We start from the raw sequence: 24,325 nt of genomic DNA, 5'->3' as shown, positions 1-24,325 counted from the left end.
AATTTTCTAATAGCCTTTCAGCAGGTCTAGAGAAGTTCATCTTAAGATGTCAAATTTGTTTACAAACATTTGTTCTACATATACTTTTCTGGTCCTCTCTTCTGCTCTAAATTTTCATAAAAACCATGCCTATCCCTTCAACTCTGCATGATCAACTGTTTATTTCAATAGCAACAACAGCATCTCTGAAAGGATAGTTGCATTAGTTAGGAAAAAAATGACATTATTTACTGTGAAAATAAAAGTGTATTTACAGAAGTACATCAGGAATGAGTTACATTGAAATAGGTCCTCATTTCCCCATGAAAACACCAAGTAAACAACAACAGACTTTCTCTTTTTTTTGAGACAGAGTCTCGCTCTGTCACCGAGGCTACAGTGCAGCGGCGTGATCACGGCTCGTTGCTGCCTACGCCTCCGGGTTCAAGCGATTCTTCTGCCTCAGCCTCCTGAGTAGCTGGGATTACAGGTACCCGCCACTGTGCCCAGCTAATTTTTTTGTATTTTTAGTAGAGACCAGGTTTCACCATGTTGGCCAGGCTGGTCTCGAACGCCTGACCTCAAGTGATCTGCCCACCTCTTCCTCCCAAAGTGCTGGGATTACAGGCTTGAGCCACTGCCCGGCCTTGAGCCACTGCACCTAGCCTAACAACAGATTTTCTGAAGTATCTTTGTGGGAGACCTAGAAACTATCACATACAACATGTCCTGAAATTTTATGTCATCTAGAGCTTTGGTAAGTATGAGGGGACTTCAAAAAGTTCATGGAAAAAAGGAATTAAAAGATAAAAATACAATACATAAACTTTATTTCTCAGCACATAATTCGTTAAGGTCAAGACAATTTTGTAAGTGAAGATACCAGCCATTTAGTCCATCTCTAAAGAACTGAGGGTCCTGGGAATTGAACCATATCAATCTTGTCTTTTATACATTATTAACTGAAGAAAAATTGGTGCTTTAAAAAACTTTTTTTTTTAAGATTAGGAAACAAAAGTTGAAAAGAGTCAAATCCAATGAGGACTCTAAGGTGGAAGCCTAATGATTTCCCACCAAAAGAAACTCTTGCAAAATTGCCCTTGTTTGATGAGAGGAATGAGCAGGAGTATCGTCATGGTGGAGAATACTCTGATGATGCTTTTCCCAGAATTTTCCTACTAAAGCTTTGACTAACTTTCTCAAAACACTTTCATAATAAGTAGATGTCATCATTCTTTGGTCTTCCAGAAAGTCAACAAGCAAAATACCTTGAGCATCCAAAAATCTGTTGCCATGACATTGCTCTTGACCAGTCTGCTTTTGCTTTGACTAGACCACTTTCACCTCTTGGTAGCCATTGCTTTGATTGTACTTTGTCTTCAGGATTGGACTGGGAAGGCCATGTTTCATCTCTTGTTATGATTCCTTAAAGAAATGCTTCAAGATCTTCATCCCACTTGTTAAAAATTTCTCTTGAAAGCTCTGTGCTTGTCTGCAGCTGATCTGATGCAACAGTTTTAGCACCAATTCAATGGAAAGTTTGTTTAATTTTTTAGTCACAATAGTATAAAGAGAACCAATAGAGATGTCTATGGTACTATCTATTATTTCTGCTGTTAATCATTGGTTTTCTTCAATTAGAGGATACAAACAAAATTAATTTTTTCCTTGCAAATTGATGTGGATGTGTCTCTGTGGGCTTCATCTCTAACATCATCTCATCCCTTCTTAAAATGAGTTCTCCATTTGGCTTCTTTCTTTTCTTTTTTTTTTTTTTTTGAGACGGAGTCTCGCTCTGCTGCCCAGGCTGGAGTGCAGTGGCCGGATCTCAGCTCACTGCAAGCTCCACCTCCCGGGTTTATGCCATTCTCCTGCCTCAGCCTCCCGAGTAGCTGGGACTACAGGTGCCCGCCACCACACCCAGCTAATCTTTGTATTTTTAGTAGAGACAGGGTTTCACCATGTAAGCCAAGATGGTCTCGATCTGACCTCCTGATCTACCTGCCTCGGCCTCCAAAAGTGCTGGGATTACAGGGGTGAGCCACCGCGCCCGGCCACAAATGCAATAACTTAACAAACTCCAAGTGGGATAAACCCAAAGAGTTCCACACTAAGAACATCATAGTTGAAGTACTGAATGCTAAAGACAAAAAGAGTCTCAAAAGGAGCAGAAGAAAAGCAACTCATTACATTTAAGGATTCCTCAATAAAATTATCAGCAGATTTCTCAGCAGAAACCTTGTAGGCCAGAAGGCAATGGGATGATATATTCAAAGTGCTCAAAGAAAAGAGAAACCTATCAACTGAGATTTCTATAAACAGCAAAACTGTCCTTTAAAAATGAGGGGGAAATTAAAATATTTCTAAATAAAAGCTGAGGAAGTTCATTATCACTAGAATTTCCCTACAATAAATGCTAAAAGGAGTCCCTCAAGCTGAAACAAAAAGGACCTTAGACAGTAACTTGAACCATACACAAATATAATATTCTCTGGTAAAGACATGGGCAAATACAAAAATCAGAATTATTGTAAGTTTGGTTCATAACTCCACTTTTTATTCTTTTTTTTTTTTTTTGAGATGGAGTCTCGCTCTGTCACCCAGGCTGGAGTGCAGTGGCCGGAACTCAGCTCATTGCAAGCTCGGCCTCCAGGGTTCACGCCATTCTCCTGCCTCAGCCTCCCGAGTAGCTGGGACTACAGGCGCCCGCCACCTCGCCTGGCTAGTTTTTGTATATTTTTTTAGTAGAGACGGGGTTTCACCACGTTAGCTAGGATGGTCTCGATCTCCTGACCTCGTGATCCGCCCACCTCGGCCTCCCAAAGTGCTGGGATTACAGGCTTGAGCCACCGCACCCAGGCTTTTTATTCTTTTACATGATCTAAACAGAAAAGCATAAAGTAATTATGAATCTATATTAATGATTATACAACATAAAGATGTAATTTGTAATATCAACAAAATATACAAGTGGTGGAGTTGGAAAGGAGTAGAATTTTTGTATGCAATTAAAGTTAAGTTGGTATGAATTCAAAATATGTTGTTATAACTTTAGGATGCTATGAATAATCCCCATGGCAACCACAAAAAATATTTATAGAATATATGTAAAAAAAAAAAAAAAAAAACAACTAAACACAAAGAGAGGCAACAAGGGAGAAAACGAGGGACCAAAAAAATCTATGGTATATACAAAACCAATAACAAAATGAAACAATAAGTCCTTTCCTATCTGTAATGACTTTAAATATAAATGGAATTAAATTCCTCAATCAAAAGATATATTGGTAGAATGGACTTAAAAAATTGGGATTTAACTATATGCTGTCTAAAAGAGACTAATTTTTGATGTAAAAACACATATGTTGAATGCGAAAGGACAGAAAAAGATGTTTCATGAAAATAGTAAACAAAAGAGAGTGGGAGTGGCTATACTATTAGACAAAATAGACTTTAAGTCAAAAATTGTACAAGAGACAAAGAAAGGCATGACATAATAAAAGAGCCAATTCACCAAGAAGATACAACAGTAACACTAAATGCACTCAACATCATACTTCCTAAATATGTGAAGCAAACACTGACAGAATTGAAGAAATCGATAGCAACACAATAATAGTAAAAGTAAAATAATAATACCATAGTAATACCGTTACTTTAATAATAAAGTAATAGTAAATGAATTCAATGACCCAATTTTAATAATGGATAAAACAACCAGGCAGATGATCAGTAAGGAAACAGAGGACTTAAACATCACTATAGACCTATAAACCTGCAGGACCTAACAACATATATAGACAATGCCACCCAATAACAACAGAATACACATTCTTCTCAAATGCATGTGGAATATTCTCCAAGTAGATAATATATTAGGCCATGAAATAAGTCTTAGTTAATTTACAAATATAGAAATTATACAAAGCATATTTTCTGGATCACAATAAAAATGAAACTAGAAATCGGCAGAAGAAAAATTGGAAAATCCATAAATATGTGAGAATTAAAAAACATACTTTTAAACAACTAATGGACCAAAGATGCAATCACAAGGCAAATAAGAAAACATCTTGGGTCAAATGAAAATGAAAACATAACATACCAAAAACTTATGGGATGTAGCAAAAGAGGTGATAGGAGGAAAATTTATACCTGGAAATGCTTACATTAAAAGAAGGAAGATTTTTGTATAATGGACTCAACCAAAGAAACTCACGTGTATGAAGCCAAATTAATAAATCCAAGGGTATAGTAACAGAAGCATCTGGAGAAGCTCAGGCTTAACTGCCAACTATTAACCACAGATCAATGGTTTTCAAAATGTTTCATGGAGCCCTAGATTTGAAAAAAGATGCTTCCATGGTTCCAAGCAAGATGGTTGAATAGGAACACCTCCAGTCTGCAGCTCCCAGCGAGACCAACACAGAAGGCAGGTGATTTCTGCATTTCCACTTGAGGTAACCAGTTCATCTCATTGGGACTGGTTAGACAGTGGGTGCAGCCCACAGACAGTGAGCTGAAGAGGGTGGGGCATTGGGGAACTCCCTCCCCGAGCCAAGGGAAGCCATGAGGGTCTGTGCCATGAGCAACGGTGCTATCCAGTCTGGATGCTACGCTTTTCCTATGCTTTTTGCAACCCGCAGACCAGGAGATTCCCTTGGGTGCTTACACCACCAGGGCCCTGGGTTTCAAGCACAAAACCGGGCAGCCATTTGAGCAGACACTGAGGTAGCTGCAGAAGTTTTTTTTTTTTTGTACCCCAGTTGTACCTGGGGTGTGAACCCCAGAAAGACAGAACTGTTCACTCCCCTGGGAAGGGGGCCAAAGCCAGGGAGTCAGGTGTTCTTGCTTGGGGGATCCCACCCCCATGCAGCCCAGCAAGCTAAGATCCACTGGCTGGAAATACCCACTGCCAGCACAGCAGTCTGAAGTCTACCTGGGACATTTGAGCTTGGTAGGGGAGGGGCATCTGCCACTACTGAGGCTTGAGCCCCGGTTTTCCCCAGACAGTGTAAACAAAGCCACCAAGAAGTTCGGACTGGGTGGAGCCCAGGGCAGTGCAGCAAAGCCACTGTAGTCAGACTGCCTCTCTAGATTCCTCCTCTCTGGGTGGGAAATCTCTGAAAGAAAGGTAGCAGCCCCAGTCAGGGGCTTATAGATAAAACTCCTATCACCCTGGGACAGAGCACCTGGGGGAAGTGGCGGCTGTGGGCACAGCTTCAGCAGACTTAAACGTTCCTGCTGGCTGGCTCTGAAGAGAGCAGCAGATCTCCCACTACAGCACTCGAGCTCTGCTAAGGGAGAGATTGCCTCCTCAAGTAAGTTCCTGACCCTGGTGCCTCCTAACGAGGAGACATCTCATAGCAGAGGTTGACAGACACCTCATACAGGAGAGCTCGTCAGCATCTGGCAGGTGCCTCTCTGGGACAAAGCTTCCAGAGGAAGGAGCAGGCAGCAATCTTTGCTGTTTGGCAGCCTCTGCTGGTGATACCCCAGCAAACAGTGTCTGGAGTGGACCTCCAGCAAACTCCAGCAGATCTGCAGAAGAGGGAGCTGACTGTTAGAAGGAAAACTAACAAACAGAAAGCAAAACCATCAAAATCAGCAAAAAAGACACCCATGCAAAACCCATCCTAAGGCCCTCACCATCAAAGATCAAAGGTAGATAAATCTATGAAGATGAGGAAGAACCAGTGCAAAAATGCTGAAAATTCCAAAATCCGGAATGCCTCTTCTCCTCCAAAGGATCACAACTCCTTGCCAGCAAGGGAACAAAGCTGGATGGAGAATGACTTTGACGAACTGACAAAAGTAGGCTTCAGAAGGTGGGTAATAACAAACTTCTCCAAGCTAAAGGAGCATGTCCTAACCCAATACAAGGAAGCTAAGAACCTTGATAAAAGATTAGAGGAATTGCTAACTAGAATAACCAGTTTAGGGAAGAACATAAATGACCTGATGGAGTTGAAAAACACAGCATAAAAACTTCATGAAGCATACACAAGTATAATAACCAAATCAATCAAGCAGAAGAAAGGACATCAGATATTGCAAATTAACTTAATGAAATAAAGCGTAAAGACAAGATTAGAGAAAAAAGAATGCAAAGGAACAAACAAATCTTCCAAGAAACATGGGACTATGTGAAAAGACCAAACCTGTGTTTGATTGGTGTACCTGAAAGTGATTGGGAGAATGGAACCAAGTTGGAAAACACTCTTCAGGGTATTATCCAGAACTCCCCCAACATAGCAAGACAGGCCAACACTAAAATTTGGAAAATACAGAGAACACCACAAAGATACTCCTCGAGAAGAGCAACCCCAAGAAACATAATCATTTGATTCACCAAGCTTGAAACAAACAAAAAATGTTAAGGGCAGCCAGAGAGAAAGGTCAGGTTACCAACAAAGGGAAGCCCATCAGACTAACAGGATATCTCTCTGCAGAAACTCTACAAGCCAGAAGAGAGTGGCGGCTAATATTCAACTTTCTTAAAAAAAGAATTTTCAACCCAGAATTTCATATTGAGCCAAACTAAGCTTCATAAGTGAAGGAGAAATAAAATCCTTCACAGACAAGCAAATGGTGAGGGATTTGGTAACCACCAGGCCTGCCTTACAAGAGTTCCTGAAGGAAGCACTAAATATGGAAAGGAAAAACCAGTACCAGCCACTGCAAAAACATACCAAAATACACAGACCAACGACACAATGAAGAAACTGCATCAACTAATGTGCAAAATAACCAGCTGGAATCATGATGACAGGATCAAATTCACACATAACAATATTAACCTTAAATGTAAATGGGCTAAGTGCCCCAATTAAAAGACACATATTAACCTTAAATGTAAATGGACTAAATTCCCCAATTAAAAGACACATGTTAACCTTAAATATAAATGGACTAAATTCCCTAATTAAAAGACACAGACTGGCAAATTGGATAAACAGTCAAGACCCATTGGTGTGCAGTATTCAGGAGACCCATATCATGTGCAAAGATACGCATAGGCTCAAAATAATGGGATGGAAGAATATTTATCAAGCAAATGGAAAGAAAAAAAGAAAGATAGAAAGAAGCAGGGGTTGCAATCCTAGTCTCTGAAAAACAGACTTTAAACCAACAAAATCAAAAAATCAAGGTCATTACATAACGGTAAGGGGATTACTGCAACAAGAAGAGCTAACTATTCTAAATATATATGCACCCAGTACAGGAACACCCAGATTCATAAAGCAAGTTCTTAGAGAATTACAAAGAGACTTACACTCCCACATATTAACAGTGGGAGACTTTAAAACCCCACTGTCAATATTAGACAGATCAATGAGATAGAAAATTAACAAGGATATTCAGGACTTTAATTCAGCTCTGGATCAAGAGGACCTAATAGACATCTACAGAAATATCCACCCCAAATCAACAGAATATACATTCTTCTCAGCACCACATAGCATTTATTCAAATACTGACCACATAATTGGAAGTAAAACACTAATCAGCAAATGTAAAAGAACACAAATCATAACAAACAGTCTCTCAGACCACAGTGCAATCAAATTAGAACTCAAGATTAAGAAATTCACTCAAAACTGCACAACTACAAGGAAATGGAAAAACGTGCTCCTGAATGACTACTGGGTAAACAACAAAATCAAGGCAGAAATAAATAAGTTCTTTGAAATCAATAAGAACAAAGATAAAACATACCAGAATCTCTGGGACACAGCTAAAGCAGTGATTAGAGGGAAATTTATAGCACTAAAGGCCCACAAGAGAAAGTGAGAAATATCTAAAATTGACACCTTAACATCACAATTAAAAGAACTAGAGCAGCAACAGCAAATAAATTCAAAACCGAGCACAAGATGAGAAATATCTAAGATCAGAGCAGAACTGAAGGAGATACAGACATGAAAAATCCTTCAAAAAACATCAGTGAATCCAGGAGTTGGTTTTTTGAGAAGATCAACAAATTAGATAGACTGCTAGCAAGACTAATAAAGAAGAAAAGAGAGAAGAATTAAATAGACACAATAAAATATGATAAAAGGGATATTACCACTGATCCCACAGAAATACAAACTACCATCAGAGAATACTATAAACACCTCTATGCAAATAAACTAGAAAATCCACAAGAAATGGATAAATTCCTGGACACACACACCCTCCCAAGACTAAACCAGGAAGAAGTCAAATCCCTGAATAGAACAATAACAAGTTCTGAAATTGAGGCAGTAATTAATAGACTACCAACCATAAAAAGCCCGGGTCCAGATGGATTCACAGCCGAATTCTACCAGAGGTACAAAGTGGAGCTGGTACCATTCCTTCTGAAACTATTCCAAAAAACAGAAAAAGAGGGACTCCTCCCTAACTCATTTTATGAGGCCAGCATCATCCTGATACCAAAACCTGGCAGAGACACAACAAAAAAAGAAAATTTCAGCCCAATATTCCTGATGAAGATCAATGCAAAAATCCTCAATAAAATACTGGCAAACCGAATCCAGCAACACATCAAATAGCTATCCACCACAATCAAGTCAGCTTCATCCCAAGGATGCGAGGCTGGTTCAACATATGCAACATATTGATTATCTCAATAAATGCAGAAAAGGCCTTTGACAAAATTCAACACGACTTCATGCTAAAAACATTCAATAAACTAGGAATTGATGGAACATATCTGAAAATAATATACTGAATAGGCAGAAGCTGGAAGCATTCCCTTTGAAACCCAGCACAAGACTCTTACCACTCCCATTCAACACAGTATTGGAAGTTCCGGCCAGGGCAATCAGGCAAGATAAAAAAATAAAGTGTATTCAGATATGAAGAGAGGAAGTCAAATTGTCTGTTTGCAGGTATCATAACTGTATATATAGAAAACCCTATCATCTCAGCCCCAAAACTCCTTAAACTGATAAGCAACTTCAGCAAAGTCTCAGGATAAAAAATCACACGCATCCTATAAACCAAAAATCACACGCATTCCTATAAACCAATAATAGAGAGCCAAATCATGAGTGAACTCCCATTCACATTTGCTACAAATAGAATAAAATGCCTAGGAATACAACTTAGAGGGGATGTGAAGGACTTCTTCAAGAAGGGCTACAAACCACTTCTCAAGGAAATAAGAGAGTACACAAACAAATGGAAAAACATTCCATGCTCATGGATAGGAAGAATCAATATTGTGAAAATGGCCATACTTCCCAAAATAATTTATAGATTCAATGCTATTCCCATCAAGCTACCATTGACTTTCTTCACAGAATTAGAAAAAACTACTTTAAATTTCATATGGAACCAAAAAAGAGCCCATATAGTCAAGACAATCCTAAACAAAAAGAACAAAGCTGGAGGCATCACACTACCTGACTTCAAACTATACTACAAGGCTACAGTAACCAAAACAGCATGGTACTGGTACCAAAACAGATATATAGACCAATGGAATAGAACAGAGGCCTCAGAAATAACACCACACACCTACAACCATCTGATCTTTGACAAACCTGACAAAAACAAGCAATGGGGAAAGGATTCCCTGTTTAATAAATGGTGTTGGGAAAACTGGCTAGCCATCCATATGCAGAAAACTGAAACTGGACCCCTTCCTTACATCTTATACAAAAATCAACTCAAGAAGGATCAAAGACTTAAATGTAAGACCTAAAGCCATAAAAACCCTAGAAGAAAACCTAGGCAATACCATTCAGGACATAGGCATGGGCAAAGACTTCATGACTAAAACACCAAAAGCAATTGCAACAAAAGCCAAAATAGACAAACTGGATCTAATTAAACTAAAGAACTTCTGCACAGTAAAAGAAACTACCATCAGAGTGAACAGAGTGGGAGAAACCTACAGAGTGAGAACCTACAGAGTGGGAGACAACCTACAGAGTGGGAGAAAATTTCTGCAATCTATCCATCTGACAAAGGGCTAATATCAAGAATCTACAAGGAACTTAAATAAATTTACAAGAAAAAAACCAAACAACCCTATCAAAAAGTGGGTGAAGAATATGAACAGACACTTCTTAAAAGAAGACATTTATGTGGCCAACAAACATATGAAAAAAACCTCATCATCACTGGTCGTTAGAGAAATGCAAATCAAAACCATAATGAGATACCATCTCACGCCAGTTAGAATGGCAATAATTAAAATGTCAGGAAACAACAGATGCTGGAGAGGATGTGGAGAAATAGGAACACTTTTACACTGTTGGTGGGAGTGTAAATTAGTTTAACCATTGTGGAAGACTGTGGCAATTCCTCAAGGATCTATAACCAGAAATATCATTTGACCCAGCAATCCCATTAATGTGTATATACCCAAAGGATTATAAAGCATTCTACTATACAGATATATGTATAGGTAGATATGTGCCATGGTGGTTTGCTGCACCCATCAACCCATCATCTATGTTAGGTATTTGCAGAGACATGGTGAAGCTGGAAACCATCATTCTCAGCAAACTAACACAGGAACAGAAAACCAAACACTGCATGTTTTCACTCATAAGTGAGAGTTGAACAATGAGAACACATGGACACAGGGAGGGGAACATCACACACTGGGGGCTGTCAGGGGGTAGGGAGCAAGGGGAGGGGTACCATTAGGACAAATACCTCCGTCAGATCTCGTGAGACTTATTATCATGAGAATTGCACAGGAAAGATTGCCCCCCATGATTTAATTACCTCCCCCTGGGTCCCTTCCACAACATGTGGGAATTCTGGACATACAATTCAAGTTGAGATTTGGGTGGGGACACAGTCAAACCACATCAATACAACATAAACGAAATGAAGGGAAAAACAACCCATGATCATCTCCATTGATGCAGAAAAAGCATTTGACAAAATTTATCACCTTTTTATGATAAAAGCACTCAACAAACTAGGAATAAAAATTAACTGCTTCAATATATTAAAGGCCATATGTGAAAAGTCCACAGCTGACATCATAGTCAATGGTGAAAAGCTGAAAGCTTTCTTATTAAGATTAGGAACAAGACAAGGGTGCTCTTTATCACTTCTAGTCAACATAGTACTAAAAGTCCTAGCCAGTGCAACTAGGCAAGATGATGAAATAAAAGGCATCCAAATTAGGGAGAAACAAAGTTATCCTCTGATCACAGACAACACAATCTTATTGGTAGAAAAAAAACCCTAAATATTTCACACACATATACAAAATAAGAATTAACAAAATTCAGCAAAGTTGCAGGATAGAAAATCAACACACAAAAATCAGGTGTTTTTCTATGCATTAACAATGAGCTATCTGGAAAGAATTATAAAAATACTTTCACTTATAATTGCATCAAAAGTGTAAAATACTTAGAAATAAACTTAACTGAGATGAAAAACCTGTACACTGAAAACTACAAAACACTGTTGAAAGAATTTAAATAAGATACAAATAGAAAGACATCCCATGTTTGTGGATTTGAAAGTTTATAATGTTAAGATGTCAATCCTACCCAAAATAATCTACAGATGCAATGCAATCCCTCTGAAAATCCCAGTATTTTTTGTAGAAATAGAAACATCTATCCTGAAATTCATTTGGAATTCACCCCAAATGGCCAAAATAATCTTGAAAAATAAAAACAAAGTTGGAGGTCTCACACCTCCTGATTTTCAAACTTACTACAAAGCTACAGTAACCAAACAGTGTGGTACAATGTGGCGTAAAGACAGATGCATAGGCCAGTGAAAGAAAATGGAAAGCCCAGAAGTCAACCACACATATATGATCACATGACTTTTGACAAAGGTTCCAAGATCATTCAAAGGAGAAAGGGTAATCTCTTCAACAAACGGTGTTGAGAAAACTGGATATTCACATATAAAAGAATGAAGTAAGACCATTACTTAATATCACACACAAAAATTAACTCAAAATGCATCAAAGACCTAAATGTAAAACCTAAAGCTATAAAACTCTTAAAACATAACGCAACAGTGGATTTGGCAATGATTTATTGATTATGGCACTAAAAGCATAGGCAATAAAAGAAAAAATTGATAAACCAGACTACCTCAAAATCTAAAACTTCTAAGAATCAAAGGACATACTCAGCAAAAAGGCAACCTACACATTGGGAGAAAATATTTGCAAATTATATCTTTTTTAAAGTGTCAACATCCAAAATATATAAAGAACTCCTACAAATCAACAACAAAATAAAACCTGATTAAAAAAAAAATGATCAAGAGACTTGAATTGGCATTTCTCCAAAGAAGGGATACAAATAGGCAGCAGTCACACAAAAAGATGTTCAATGTTACTAATCATTAGGGATATTCAAATAAAAACCCACAATGAGATGCCACCTCATACCCATTAGGATGGCTACTATAACAAAACAAAACAAAATAGTAAGTGTTGGTAAGGTAGTGGAGAAATTGGAATCCTTCTACATTCTTGGTGCAAATGTAAAATGGTGCAGCCACTATCGAAAACAATATGGTGGTTCCTCAAAAAATTAAAATATAATTACCATATGATCCAATAATTCCACTTCTGGATATATACTCAAAAGAATTGAAAGCAAGGTTTCGAACAGATAGTTGCATGCACATGTTCATAGATAGTGCATTATTCACAATAGTTAAACATGGAAGTGCCCCAAATTGTCCACTGATGGATAAAGGATATGCAAAATGTGATATATACATACAGTGGAATATTATTCAGCCTTAAAAAGGAAGGACATTCTGACATATGCTAAAACACGAATGAACTTTGAGGACATTATACACTATGCTAAGTGAAATAAGCTGGTCACAAAATACCATATGATTCCCCTTATATGAGGTACTTGCAGTAGCCAAAATCATATATATAAAGTAGAGTGATGGTTGACAAGGGCTAGGGAGAGAGCGGAGTAGAGAGTTCTTATCTAATGGGTGGAGAGTTTAGTTTCAGTTTTCCAAGAAGAAAAGAGTTGTGGAAACGGATGGTGGTGATGGCTGTACAACAATGTGAATGTACTTAATGTCACTGAAACACACATTTTAAAATGGTTAAGATGGTAACTTTTGTATTTATCACAATTTTTAAAAATTAAAATCAGAAGACCATTTTTTAAGACACATGCTAAGAAGAAGAGAAAACCTCAAAAGTAAAAATAACACCTTAGTCCCATGATACAAATTTGGGGAACATTTTATTAGGATAATTAGAAATAATGCAAATTCCTTTCCTCTATAAAATCTAATTGTATTCTAACTTAAGTATTTTCAATTGCTTACATGCATTTTCATTCATTAGTTACTTTGATACTTTATAATAGTCTTTGTTTAATACAAAGGGAAAAAATGAAAAACATTCATTTTTAAAAATAAAATTTTGGGAGACTAATATACATACTTTTTCCTGATTTCAGAATTCCTTGAATGCCCAGATTTGCACATACATGAATGTGTATTAAAATTACTTAGTTAAAATATCTGGTTTCGAAATATTCTATATATTCCACTAAACATTTTTAACTTCTAATTTGATTCTTGTGTTAATAAAAACATCATCTGTCAGTGGAACATCGGGCATGAGAAATATAGCTAGCAAGGCTGATATATATGAAAATGTGTGTACTGATGAATATAACTCTAGAGATTATGTAAGAAGACTATTTCTAACAATTAGAGTATGATAAAAGGGGATACTAAACTCTCAAAGAATGTATTACTTTTAGAAGGTCCACACATCAAGGCTTGATGTTATTTTCAGACCACAAAAGTATTACATCAGTCACTCAGAAATCTGAGATTAGCCCATCTTTAAGCAGTAAATCTGAAAAAAAGCTTAAAACAAAATCATCTTTGACTTCCATACTCCAATAACATCAGCAAACTAACTTTCAAAAGTATAGCAATTAAATTTATACTGCAATGTAGGAATCTTTTTCAGAAAATGCAGTGAAGCTTGGTGAGGAAAGGGGAGTTATGAGAAATGAATTCTACAGACTATGAAAGTGACTGGTGGGAAAACTATTTGAAGTGCCCTTCTAAGACAGGGTAAAGTCTGAGGTGACCTTATTTTAGGAATTTCAATAGGTGAAGATCTGTCTTCATCTTGAAACAAGACAGCAAAGTCTTCATCTTCAGATGGGCCTGAAGTTACTTCGTTTTGAAATGGGATAAAGCAACCAGATTTTTATAAGATGAAGAAAATCCAGCTTTATGGAGGAATGGGAAAGTTCCACTTTGAGAGGGATGCTGTTGAATGGTGATTGGAGAATGATCTGTGCTGTAACTTTCAGTACCAGGATGAAGGAAATCTTTTAAATCTTTACATAATTGGCCCCTTTGTTGAATATCAGTGGCAATTCCATTTTGTTGATTGGGAGAGGAAATATCACTTGCAAGAGAAAAGAAGGATGATGTGCTTTGTTGATAGGAGGCTGTATCAATAGTGTTCCCAAAGGCTGGAGAAGTAGTGTTTGTTTCAAAATTCTTAAAATTGTTAGTGTTATATTCAGGAGCAGAGATGGTTATATGTTTTTTAGCATCAGTATTATTTGAGGTTTTAGAAAAGATTTCGATTTCTTTTAGATTAAACATATTCTGGCCACTTGCTTAGGATCAAAAAAATTGGCACTCTTGTAATAGGAAACTATACTTAGTTTACGGGATGAGAAACGTCTTCTGCAGGACATAAAGCTACCAAAATGGTCTGAGGAAGATTTTAAATCAGTGAAGCTTGTGTCTTCTTCAGAATCAAAATTAGCTCTACTTTGTTGCCGGTATGGGGAAGCGTTTCTTTTTTGAAATCCAACAAATAAAGAACATCTTCTTTCAGAGAAAGATGGACTTGATAGAGATAATAACCTTCTACTTGCTTTGGCTGAATTGACTTTACATGTTACAGGGGAATAAGACGTTTTATGACCAAGAGATATATTTGGTTGTGAAATAGAAGAGGTTCCACGATGCTGGGCGTCTGTAGTAACTTGATCTTCTGGAGAACATCGCTGGAAGCTCTGGTCCTCTTTGCAGCAGCTAGAGTGAGAAAAGGGTCAAATGAAGAAAAAAAAAAAAAAAAAATAGGGAGCAGAGTGGAGACCTGCCAAGCCTCCTGAAGGATAATACCCACCTTTTGGTGTCTCCAGCTGGTACTGTTTCCATACAAATATGGAAACAGCAGGGAATAAGAAAGGGGAGCTGAAGCTAATGGTCACACAGATGTACTCAAAAGAATACACAAGTCTAAAAGCTTATTTCTGCCTACATAGTACCTACTCACTCTATTAAACCTTGGGAAGAGAAGTTCATAAAATCAGGGAAGCAGGTAGAAAGATCAGGGGAAGCATATGCCAGGATACCAGAACAAAAAGATTCCTAAAGGAAAAGACAGAACTGGTTTTAAAAATAATAAACCAGGCCGGGCGCAGTGGCTCACGCCTCTAATCCTAGCACTTTGGGAGGCTGAGGCGGGTGGATCACGAAGTCAGGAGATCGAGACCATCCTGGCTAACACAGTGAAACCCCGTCTCTACTAAAAATATAAAAAAATTAGCCGGTCGTGGTGGTGGGCGCCTGTAGTCCCAGCTACTCGGGAGGCTGAGGCGGGAGAATGGTGTCAACCCGGAAGTCAGAGGTTGCCGTGAGCCAAGATCGCACCACTGCACTCCAGCCTGGGTGAGAAGCGAGACTCCTTCTCAAAAAAAAAAAAAGTAATAAACCACAATATCTGTTTGAGACTACTAAACTACTGTATTTAAAGGAGTTAAGGAGAATAAACTTATATTCTGTTGACTAATTGTATTTTAAAATATTAACCATGGATGAAGCAGAATCTCTCTGGGGATAATGATTTAAGTAAATATCTGGACAGTCCAGGATATCCAGTTATTATGGGAAACTAAAGGAAGCACTAAAGGTTGGTTTATGAATATTTTCAATGTTCTTTTAGCATATGTTGAAGTTTTTTTCTAAGGCTTACCTTAAGCATTTTCCCATTTTGAATTTAATCCAAAGTAAGTCTCTCCCCTCCCTTCTAGGCCATCATCTTTAAGCCATAAACAGAAGACTGAATGCTCAAGCTGCATATGGAGTTAACATGGTAACAACACAGAATGTGATGACAGCAGACTCTAGAATCTCATTACATCAGTTTATATTAGAACTGTTCTGTAGCTCAGCTTTCTCAGAAGTTGGAATTCACATGGCTGTGGAATGTGTTTCTACCTTCACTGTTCAAGCAGTTATCCAACAAATCCAGGGGTGGGAAAACAGCTGGATGAGGACAATAACATATATGACACCTGCACAATCCTTTACCTTGGACCATCTCTCTCACCAGCTGCCTTCCACATCCCTGTCCTACTAACTCCTTCTTCTTTCACTCGAACATTCTTTACCCCAGATTTTTGCATCCTTCAGTGATATGGAAAAGCAACTGTTAGAGACTTTGGCCTAAAGATACATTGAGCAGGGAAAAAAAAGTTTAATAAGTAGCACATGTCCTTGCCCCCACAAATGAAACAAGCCTCATCCACCTTAGCAGTAAAGTATGCCATCTGACTGCTTGGGCCATTTGTACAGATTACGGGGATATGCTGTGCCACGATTACTCCTCAGAACAACTGATACTCACCTAAACGCAAGGTTAACAGTTATTAGAAAAGAAACACTATCCTTTCTTATCCAAACCAATTTGGGTTACTGTCCCCATAACAGGTATATGTGTATTTGTATAACTACCTATGACATGAAACACCCCCTCAAATACTTTCTTTTACTGTGCAATCTCCTAATCCTAAATACTACTACCACCTCTAGCCTTTGCTCCCTTCCTAACACCCTAATGCAGGAAACCCTTGAACAAATTCCTTTTAAGAGACCCAAAGCTCTCTCTAATGTTCAGCATACAATGGTCGGACTTGTAATTTGATTTTAGTTTACATACAAACTAATAAATTAATCTCTTACTGTTTCATGGATGCCGGCAGAAGACATGAGATTCCTGGGTTAGAGACAGAAGACTTACATTACTTACAGCACAGCAAAGCAGCATGATCACCAGGACATTTATATTGGTTTTCCTGGGTCCCACATTGCCACAGGGGCAATGCAGAGGGCCCAAGGACACTTGCATTCACAGTGGATTGTGTTACAGGAAAGAAGGTTGAGCTGAAATGATCTACCACTTTTACAGTAAGTAGTAAGCAAACCTGCTAAACCTGCTCTTGGTCCTGAAGGGAAACAGTAACTCATTCTTCAAGGTTGCTCAACACAACCCTGAAAAATGGCCCACATAAAGAATGACCAGGGCCTTACATGCGTGGCTCATGTAGCAAGATGTCTGGGAGCACAAGAAGCCCAAGGAGGACTGTCTGTCTCTGTAGCAATCTATTAAATTTTCCCTCTCTTGTGAGATTACTGTCTTTTGTTCTTAAGCCACACTAAGGTCTGATTGTCATTTTCCAAAAGGATCTCTTCTGCACATTGCAAGAACAGAATATGTAATGCTTATAGTTTCTCTAAGAAATTTTCTTTGAAAAATTGGGCCAGCTTGTTGTTTAACACTCCCACCAATGGACTCTGAAAGAAGCATCTGCTCACTGAGCTACCCCAAAGGAAATAATTTTTTGTAACTAAATCTCAACATTGTTAATCTTTGCTGCTCAGTGGAGGTAATAAAGAGGTCAGATCACTCCCTCGACCCTATTCAAGCAAATCTATGATTATCCAGACACAAACAAAAGGTGTTTGGGTGTGGTGCACTTGGGGGATGAGGAAGAAGATCCAGATCTGCTCAGACATCAGAAAAGAAATATCATACCAGTACAGATAATATCTAGAAGCTGTTTAATATTGTTCTAGGTGAAGAACTTACCTAACCCTCTAAATGTCTGCAAATTGCCTCCTTTTGGCTTATTTTTAAGAGAACCAAAATTAGACTTAGCCCAAAAGCAAATAGTAACCCCTTATAATGACAAGCATCTAAAACATGTTCATCCTTCAATTCATTCCCAATTCTCTTCATTATCAATTCTATGACCCCAGGTACCTTCTGCTTTTATCATGCCCTATGGCCACCCAAACCTCCTCCTTTTCTACAACAGCCACTCTATTCTCACCAAGGTCAATATTTCATCATTATACTCACTATGCCCAATGAACCTTTTGTTTATCTCTAACCATAATTACCACTCATTAAAATGAAAAGTTCATCATGATTGCTCAGGTGGATGTTAAAAAGTCTTCTAGAACAAAGCTTCTCAAATGTTAGGGTGTATAAGAGTCATTCACAGAGCTTGTTAAAATGCAGATTCCTGAGCACTGCTCCCAGACATTCCGATTCGCTAGGTCCGAGGTGTGTCCTGAGAATGTGCATTTCCCACACTCCCACAGGCAAGACGGGATGCTGATGTTGCTGGTTCACAGACCACAGTTTGAGTAGCTCTGTTCCAGAACATATGGGTCATTGACGACCCCCAGAGTCAAGGCAGAAGCGTCTTTGGAGGTACCTCATAGAAGCTGCCTATCTAAGCTGGAGTCTAGAAAAGACAGGGAACAATACCAGGACTGATGTCCCCCTCCTGGAACCGAGATGACAAGTCTCTTCAGAGAATCTATATTACACATGGGGAGAAGTTGGAGGCACAAGGGGAGAGCCCTGACTGGGACTGAAACCTTAACACAAAGAACAAGTCCCAAACTAAAAATTGAGTTAACTTGAATTGACAAATGTTAAGTTTTTCCACATTATTCAAAACAAATATTGTGAAGTACTCTGAATTCAGCTATTGAAAAACACACATCTGTAGTTGATCTGAGTGTAGTATTATTCTTCAATAATAATAATACAAACTATTCAATTCATTACATTAATTTAGTTGTTTTTATAAATAGTTTATCAAATGTGCCTGATTGTGGACAGTAACAGCAATATTCATTTTTAAATTAGCACCAGGTAAACTGCTGTATTTCCTTCCACTACAACATTACACTCTATCCACGTAAGTTCCCTGTTTGCAGTTGGTTACCAAGATGACACAGCTGTCTGTATGTGACTTGCGAGGCAGAAGAAGTATGGCTTTTTTATGAATATAGCACAAATATTGGTTATTTCTATTTTATAGAAATTCTACTTTCAGAATTTTCTCATCCATGTATTATTTTCTTTTGAGAGAAAGAAGGTTATTAAAATTAATTCACTGAATAACTCAGAAACAGAGAGTCGAATACTACATATTCTCATTCATAAGGAACTAAATAATGTGTACACATGGACATTGAGCATGGAATAACAGACAGTAGACACTTCTAAAGGTGGGAGGGTGGGAGGAGGTGAGGGATGAGAAATTACCTAACGGGTACAATGTACACTATTTGGGTGATAGTTACACTAAAAGCTCATACTTTGCAAAACAGCCATGTAACAGAACTGCATTTTTACTCTCTAAATCTACAAAAATCAAAATTAAAAAAATAATTTCAAAAAATAAAATAAATTCACTAAAAGCATTCTAGTCAAGAATATAGAACAGGACACAATCAAGGGTTTGAAATGATGCAAAAACAAGCTGGAAGTAGTTTTGAAACAATGAAAACAAAAAGTACGTATTCCAGGCCAACAAGTATATATGCATTCTAGCAACATTAGATAATTTGTTTTCTTCTCTATACTCTCCACATCCTCCGCCTTTTGCCTCTCTATCAAGCTCACCCTAAAAATCCCCAAATCTGGATCAATTCAACCACCAGGGTTCTTACTCTCATATGAAATGGCAATGACTATTGAAAAACAGAATCATCCAACAGTGAAGACTGGCACGTAGTCTTGAATCTCAAATGGGGAAACCACCTCCTGGGTAATCCTTATTAATGTTTCTAGTTAATTACCTCTTCTACTCTCCACACCTGCTCTTCCAAACGTTCTTCCTTCACATGTTCATCATTAACGCAAATACTTCATGATAATGTATCATGTGCTGAATGATAAACTGTGCTAAGCACTGGGAACACCACAGCAAACACATTAGTGCAGATTCTTAAGGAGGTCAAAGTCCTAAGACATGGAAACTGATAGAGGACAGGAGAGGGATAGTATAGGGAAGAGAAAAATAAAGCATCTCACTCTTCTTCCTCAAATGTGTCAGTGTCCATTCACCTCCACCCTAGCAGATGGCCTACAGTCCACCCTCTCTGAAAAAACTAAAGTTATAAGCCAGGAACTCTTTCAACTTCCAACTCCTACACCCACAAAGGTATCTACTTTCTTTTTTCTTTCTTTCTTTTTTTTTTTTGAGATGGAATCTCACTCTGTCGCCCAGGCTGGAGTGCAGTGGTGCGATCTTGGCTCACTGCAACCTCCGCCTCCCGGGCTCACGCCATTCTCCTGCCTCGGCCTCCCAAGCAGCTGGGACCACAGGCGCCCGCCACCACGCCCGGCTAATTTTTTTGTATTTTTAGTAGAGACAGCGTTTCACTGTGTTCACCAGGATGGTCTCGATCTCCTGACCTCATGATCTGCCCGCCTCGGCCTCCCAAAGTGTGGGATTATAGGCGTGAGCCACCGCGCCCGGCCAAGGTATCTACTTTCTATTTCATAGAGTCAGAAACACCATCAATTGTAAGAAAGAAGAAAATTATGATTCAGTTCTATAATGCTATTAATTGATGGTAAGAAATATCTCCATTTACGAGACTTAAAATGTTAAAAATGTTCATCTTAGAATTAATGAAATACAGTAGGTTGAACCCACCTGTTCCCTCTTAGTTAGGTTAGGCTTAAAAAGGTATTCAAATTGAATTGAGGTGAGTTTCATACATGGGTATTCACCTTGAGAGGTGAAGTCTGAATTCAGCAGGTATTTCACATATGCCTTCACCTTATCCCCCTTCCCTTTATCCCCTAGGATACTGTTTTTAGAGCATTCTGACACCATGTACTTTCTTTTTTTTTTTTTTTTTTTTTTTATCATTTTAAATTAATGTTTATTTTTTATTTTTATTTTTTTATTATACTTTAAGTTCTAGGGTACATGTGCATAACGTGCAGGTTTGTTACATATGTATACTTATGCCATGTTGGTGTGCTGCACCCATCAACTCGTCAGCACCCATCAATTCATCATTTATATCATGTATAACTCCCCAATGCAATCCCTCCCTCCTCCCCCCTCCCCCCTCCCCATGATAGGCCCCAGTGCGTGATGTTCCCCTTCCCGAGTCCAAGTGATCTCATTGTTCAGTTCCCACCTATGAGTGAGAACATGCGGTGTTTGGTTTTCTGTTCTTGTGATAGTTTGCTAAGAATGATGGTTTCCAGCTGCATCCATGTCCCTACAAAGGACGCAAACTCATCCTTTTTTATGGCTGCATAGTATTCCATGGTGTATATGTGCCACATTTTCTTAATCCAGTCTGTCACAGATGGACATTTGGGTTGATTCCAAGTCTTTGCTATTGTGAATAGTGCCGCAATAAACATACGTGTGCATGTGTCTTTGTAGTAGAATAATTTATAATCCTTTGGGTATATACCCAGTAGTGGGATGGCTGGGTCATATGGTACATCTAGTTCTAGATCCTTGAGGAATTGCCATACTGTTTTCCATAATGGTTGAACTAGTTTACAATCCCACCAACAGTGTAAAAGTGTTCCTATTTCTCCACATCCTCTCCAACACCTGTTGTTTCCTGACTTCTTAATGATTGCCATTCTAACTGGTGTGAGATGGTATCTCATTGTGGTTTTGATTTGCATTTCTCTGATGGCGAGTGACGATGAGCATTTTTTCATGTGTCTGTTGGCTGTATGAATATCTTCTTTTGAGAAATGTCTGTTCATATCCTTTCCCCACTTTTTGATGGGGTTGTTTGTTTTTTTCTCAGTATATTTGTTTGAGTTCTTTGTAGATTCTGGATATTAGCCCTTTGTCAGATGAGTAGGTTGCAAAAATTTTCTCCCATTCTGTAGGTTGCCTGTTCACTCTGATGGTAGTTTCTTTTGCTGTGCAAAAGCTCTTTAGTTTAATTAGATCCCATTTGTCAATTTTTGCTTTTGCTGCCGTTGCTTTTGGTGTTTTAGACATGAAGTCCTTGCCCATGCCTATGTCCTGAATGGTACTACCTAGATTTTCTTCTAGGGTTTTTATGGTATTAGGTCTAACATTTAAGTCTCTAATCCATCTTGAATTAATCTTCGTATAAGGGGTAAGGAAAGGATCCAGTTTCAGCTTTCTACTTATGGCTAGCCAATTTTCCCAGCACCATTGATTAAATAGGGAATCCTTTCCCCATTCCTTGTTTCTCTCAGGTTTGTCAAAGATCAGATGGCTGTAGATGTGCGGTATTATTTCTGAGGACTCTGTTCTGTTCCATTGGTCTATATCTCTGTTTTGGTACCAGTACCATGCTGTTTTGGTTACTGTAGCCTTGTAGTATAGTTTGAAGTCAGGTAGCGTGACGCCTCCAGCTTTGTCCTTTTGACTTAGGATTGTCTTGGCAATGCGGGCTCTTTTTTGGTTCCATATGAACTTTAAAGCAGTTTTTTCCAATTCTGTGAAGAAACTCATTGGTAGCTTGATGGGGATGGCATTGAATCTATAAATAACCTTGGGGAGTATGGCCATTTTCACGATATTGATTCTTCCTATCCATGAGCATGGTATGTTCTTCCATTTGTTTGTGTCCTCTTTGATTTCACTGAGCAGTGGTTTGTAGTTCTCCTTGAAGAGGTCCTTTACATCCCTTGTAAGCTGGATTCCTAGGTATTTTATTCTCTTTGAAGCAATTGTGAATGGAAGTTCATTCCTGATTTGGCTCTCTGCTTCTCTGTTACTGGTGTATAAGAATGCTTGTGATTTTTGCACATTAATTTTGTATCCTGAGACTTTGCTGAAGTTGCTTATCAGCTTAAGGAGATTTTGGGCTGAGACGATGGGGTTTTCTAAATATACAATCATGTCATCTGCAAACAGGGACAATTTGACTTCTTCTTTTCCTAACTGGATACCCTTGATTTCTTTCTCTTGCCTGATTGCCCTAGCCAGAACTTCCAACACTATGTTGAATAGGAGTGGTGAGAGAGGGCATCCCTGTCTTGTGCCAGTTTTCAAAGGGAATTTTTCCAGTTTTTGCCCATTCAGTATGATATTAGCTGTGGGTTTGTCATAAATGGCTCTTATTATTTTGAGATACGTTCCATCAATACCGAATTTATTGAGCGTTTTTAGCATGAAGGGCTGTTGAATTTTGTCAAAAGCCTTTTCTGCATCTATTGAGACAATCATGTGGTTCTTGTCTTTGGTTCTGTTTATATGCTGGATTACGTTTATTGATTTGCGAATGTTGAACCAGCCTTGCATCCCAGGGATGAAGCCCACTTGATCATGGTGGATAAGCTTTTTGATGTGCTGCTGAATCCGGTTTGCCAGTATTTTATTGAGAATTTTTGCAGTCAATGTTCATCAGGGATATTGGTCTAAAATTCTCTTTTTTTGTTGTGTCTCTGCCAGGCTTTGGTATCAGGATGATGTTGGCCTCATAAAATGAGTTAGGGAGGAATTCCCTCTTTTTCTATTGATTGGAATAGTTTCAGAAGGAATGGTACCAGCTCCTCCTTGTACCTCTGGTAGAATTCAGCTGTGAATCCATCTGGTCCTGGACTTTTTTTGGTTGGTAGGCTATTAATTGTTGCCTCAATTTCAGAGCCTGCTATTGGTCTATTCAGGGATTCAACTTCTTCCTGGTTTAGCCTTGGGAGAGTGTAAGTGTCCAGGAAATTATCCATTTCTTCTAGATTTTCTAGTTGATTTGCGTAGAGGCGTTTATAGTATTCTCTGATGGTAGTTTGTATTTCTGTGGGGTCAGTGGTGATATCCCCTTTATCATTTTTTATTGCATCTATTTGATTCCTCTCTCTTTTTTTCTTTATTAGCCTTGCTAGCGGTCTGTCAATTTTGTTGATCTTTTCAAAAAACCAACTCCTGGATTCATTGATTTTTTGGAGGGTTTTTTGTGTCTCTATCTCCTTCAGTTCGGCTCTGATCTTAGTTATTTCTTGCCTTCTGCTAGCTTTTGAATGTGTTTGCTCTTGCCTCTCTAGTTCTTTTAATTGTGATGTTAGAGTGTCAATTTTAGATCTTTCCTGCTTTCTCTTAACTAGAACTCAGGACTAAGAAACTCAATCAAAACCGCTCAACTACATGGAAACTGAACAACCTGCTCCTGAATGACTACTGGGTACATAACGAAATGAAAGCGGAAATAAAGATGTTCTTTGAAACCAATGAGAACAAAGATACAACATACCAGAATCTCTGGGACACATTTAAAGCAGTGTGTAGAG

General features: G+C 38.4%; 1 protein-coding gene and 1 pseudogene across 3 annotated transcripts in view; both read right to left on the bottom strand.

The window, feature by feature from the left end:
- Positions 1-24,325, bottom strand: part of LOC104680961 (regulator of microtubule dynamics protein 2) — an 84,261-nt gene that overhangs the window by 41,432 nt on the left and 18,504 nt on the right. Inside the window, exon 1 of one of the 3 annotated variants that reach the window (XM_030921097.1) lies at positions 17,012-17,135. The exons of 1 other annotated variant lie outside the window; for it this stretch is intronic. In XM_030921097.1, coding sequence (XP_030776957.1) covers positions 17,012-17,013 — 2 coding nt within the window. In that variant the 5' untranslated portion in view covers positions 17,014-17,135. Of the gene's footprint in view, positions 1-16,953; positions 17,136-24,325 lie in introns of those variants that run through there. One more of the 3 variants, XM_030921096.1, reaches the window with a different exon arrangement.
- Positions 13,964-15,981, bottom strand: LOC104680953 (annotated as a pseudogene).

Source organism: Rhinopithecus roxellana, chromosome 17, assembly GCF_007565055.1.
Source record: "Rhinopithecus roxellana isolate Shanxi Qingling chromosome 17, ASM756505v1, whole genome shotgun sequence".
NCBI classification, from domain to species: domain Eukaryota; kingdom Metazoa; phylum Chordata; class Mammalia; order Primates; family Cercopithecidae; genus Rhinopithecus; species Rhinopithecus roxellana.
The sequence above is the reverse complement of the archived record's forward strand: the minus strand, read 5'-3'. Positions and strand labels throughout refer to the sequence as shown.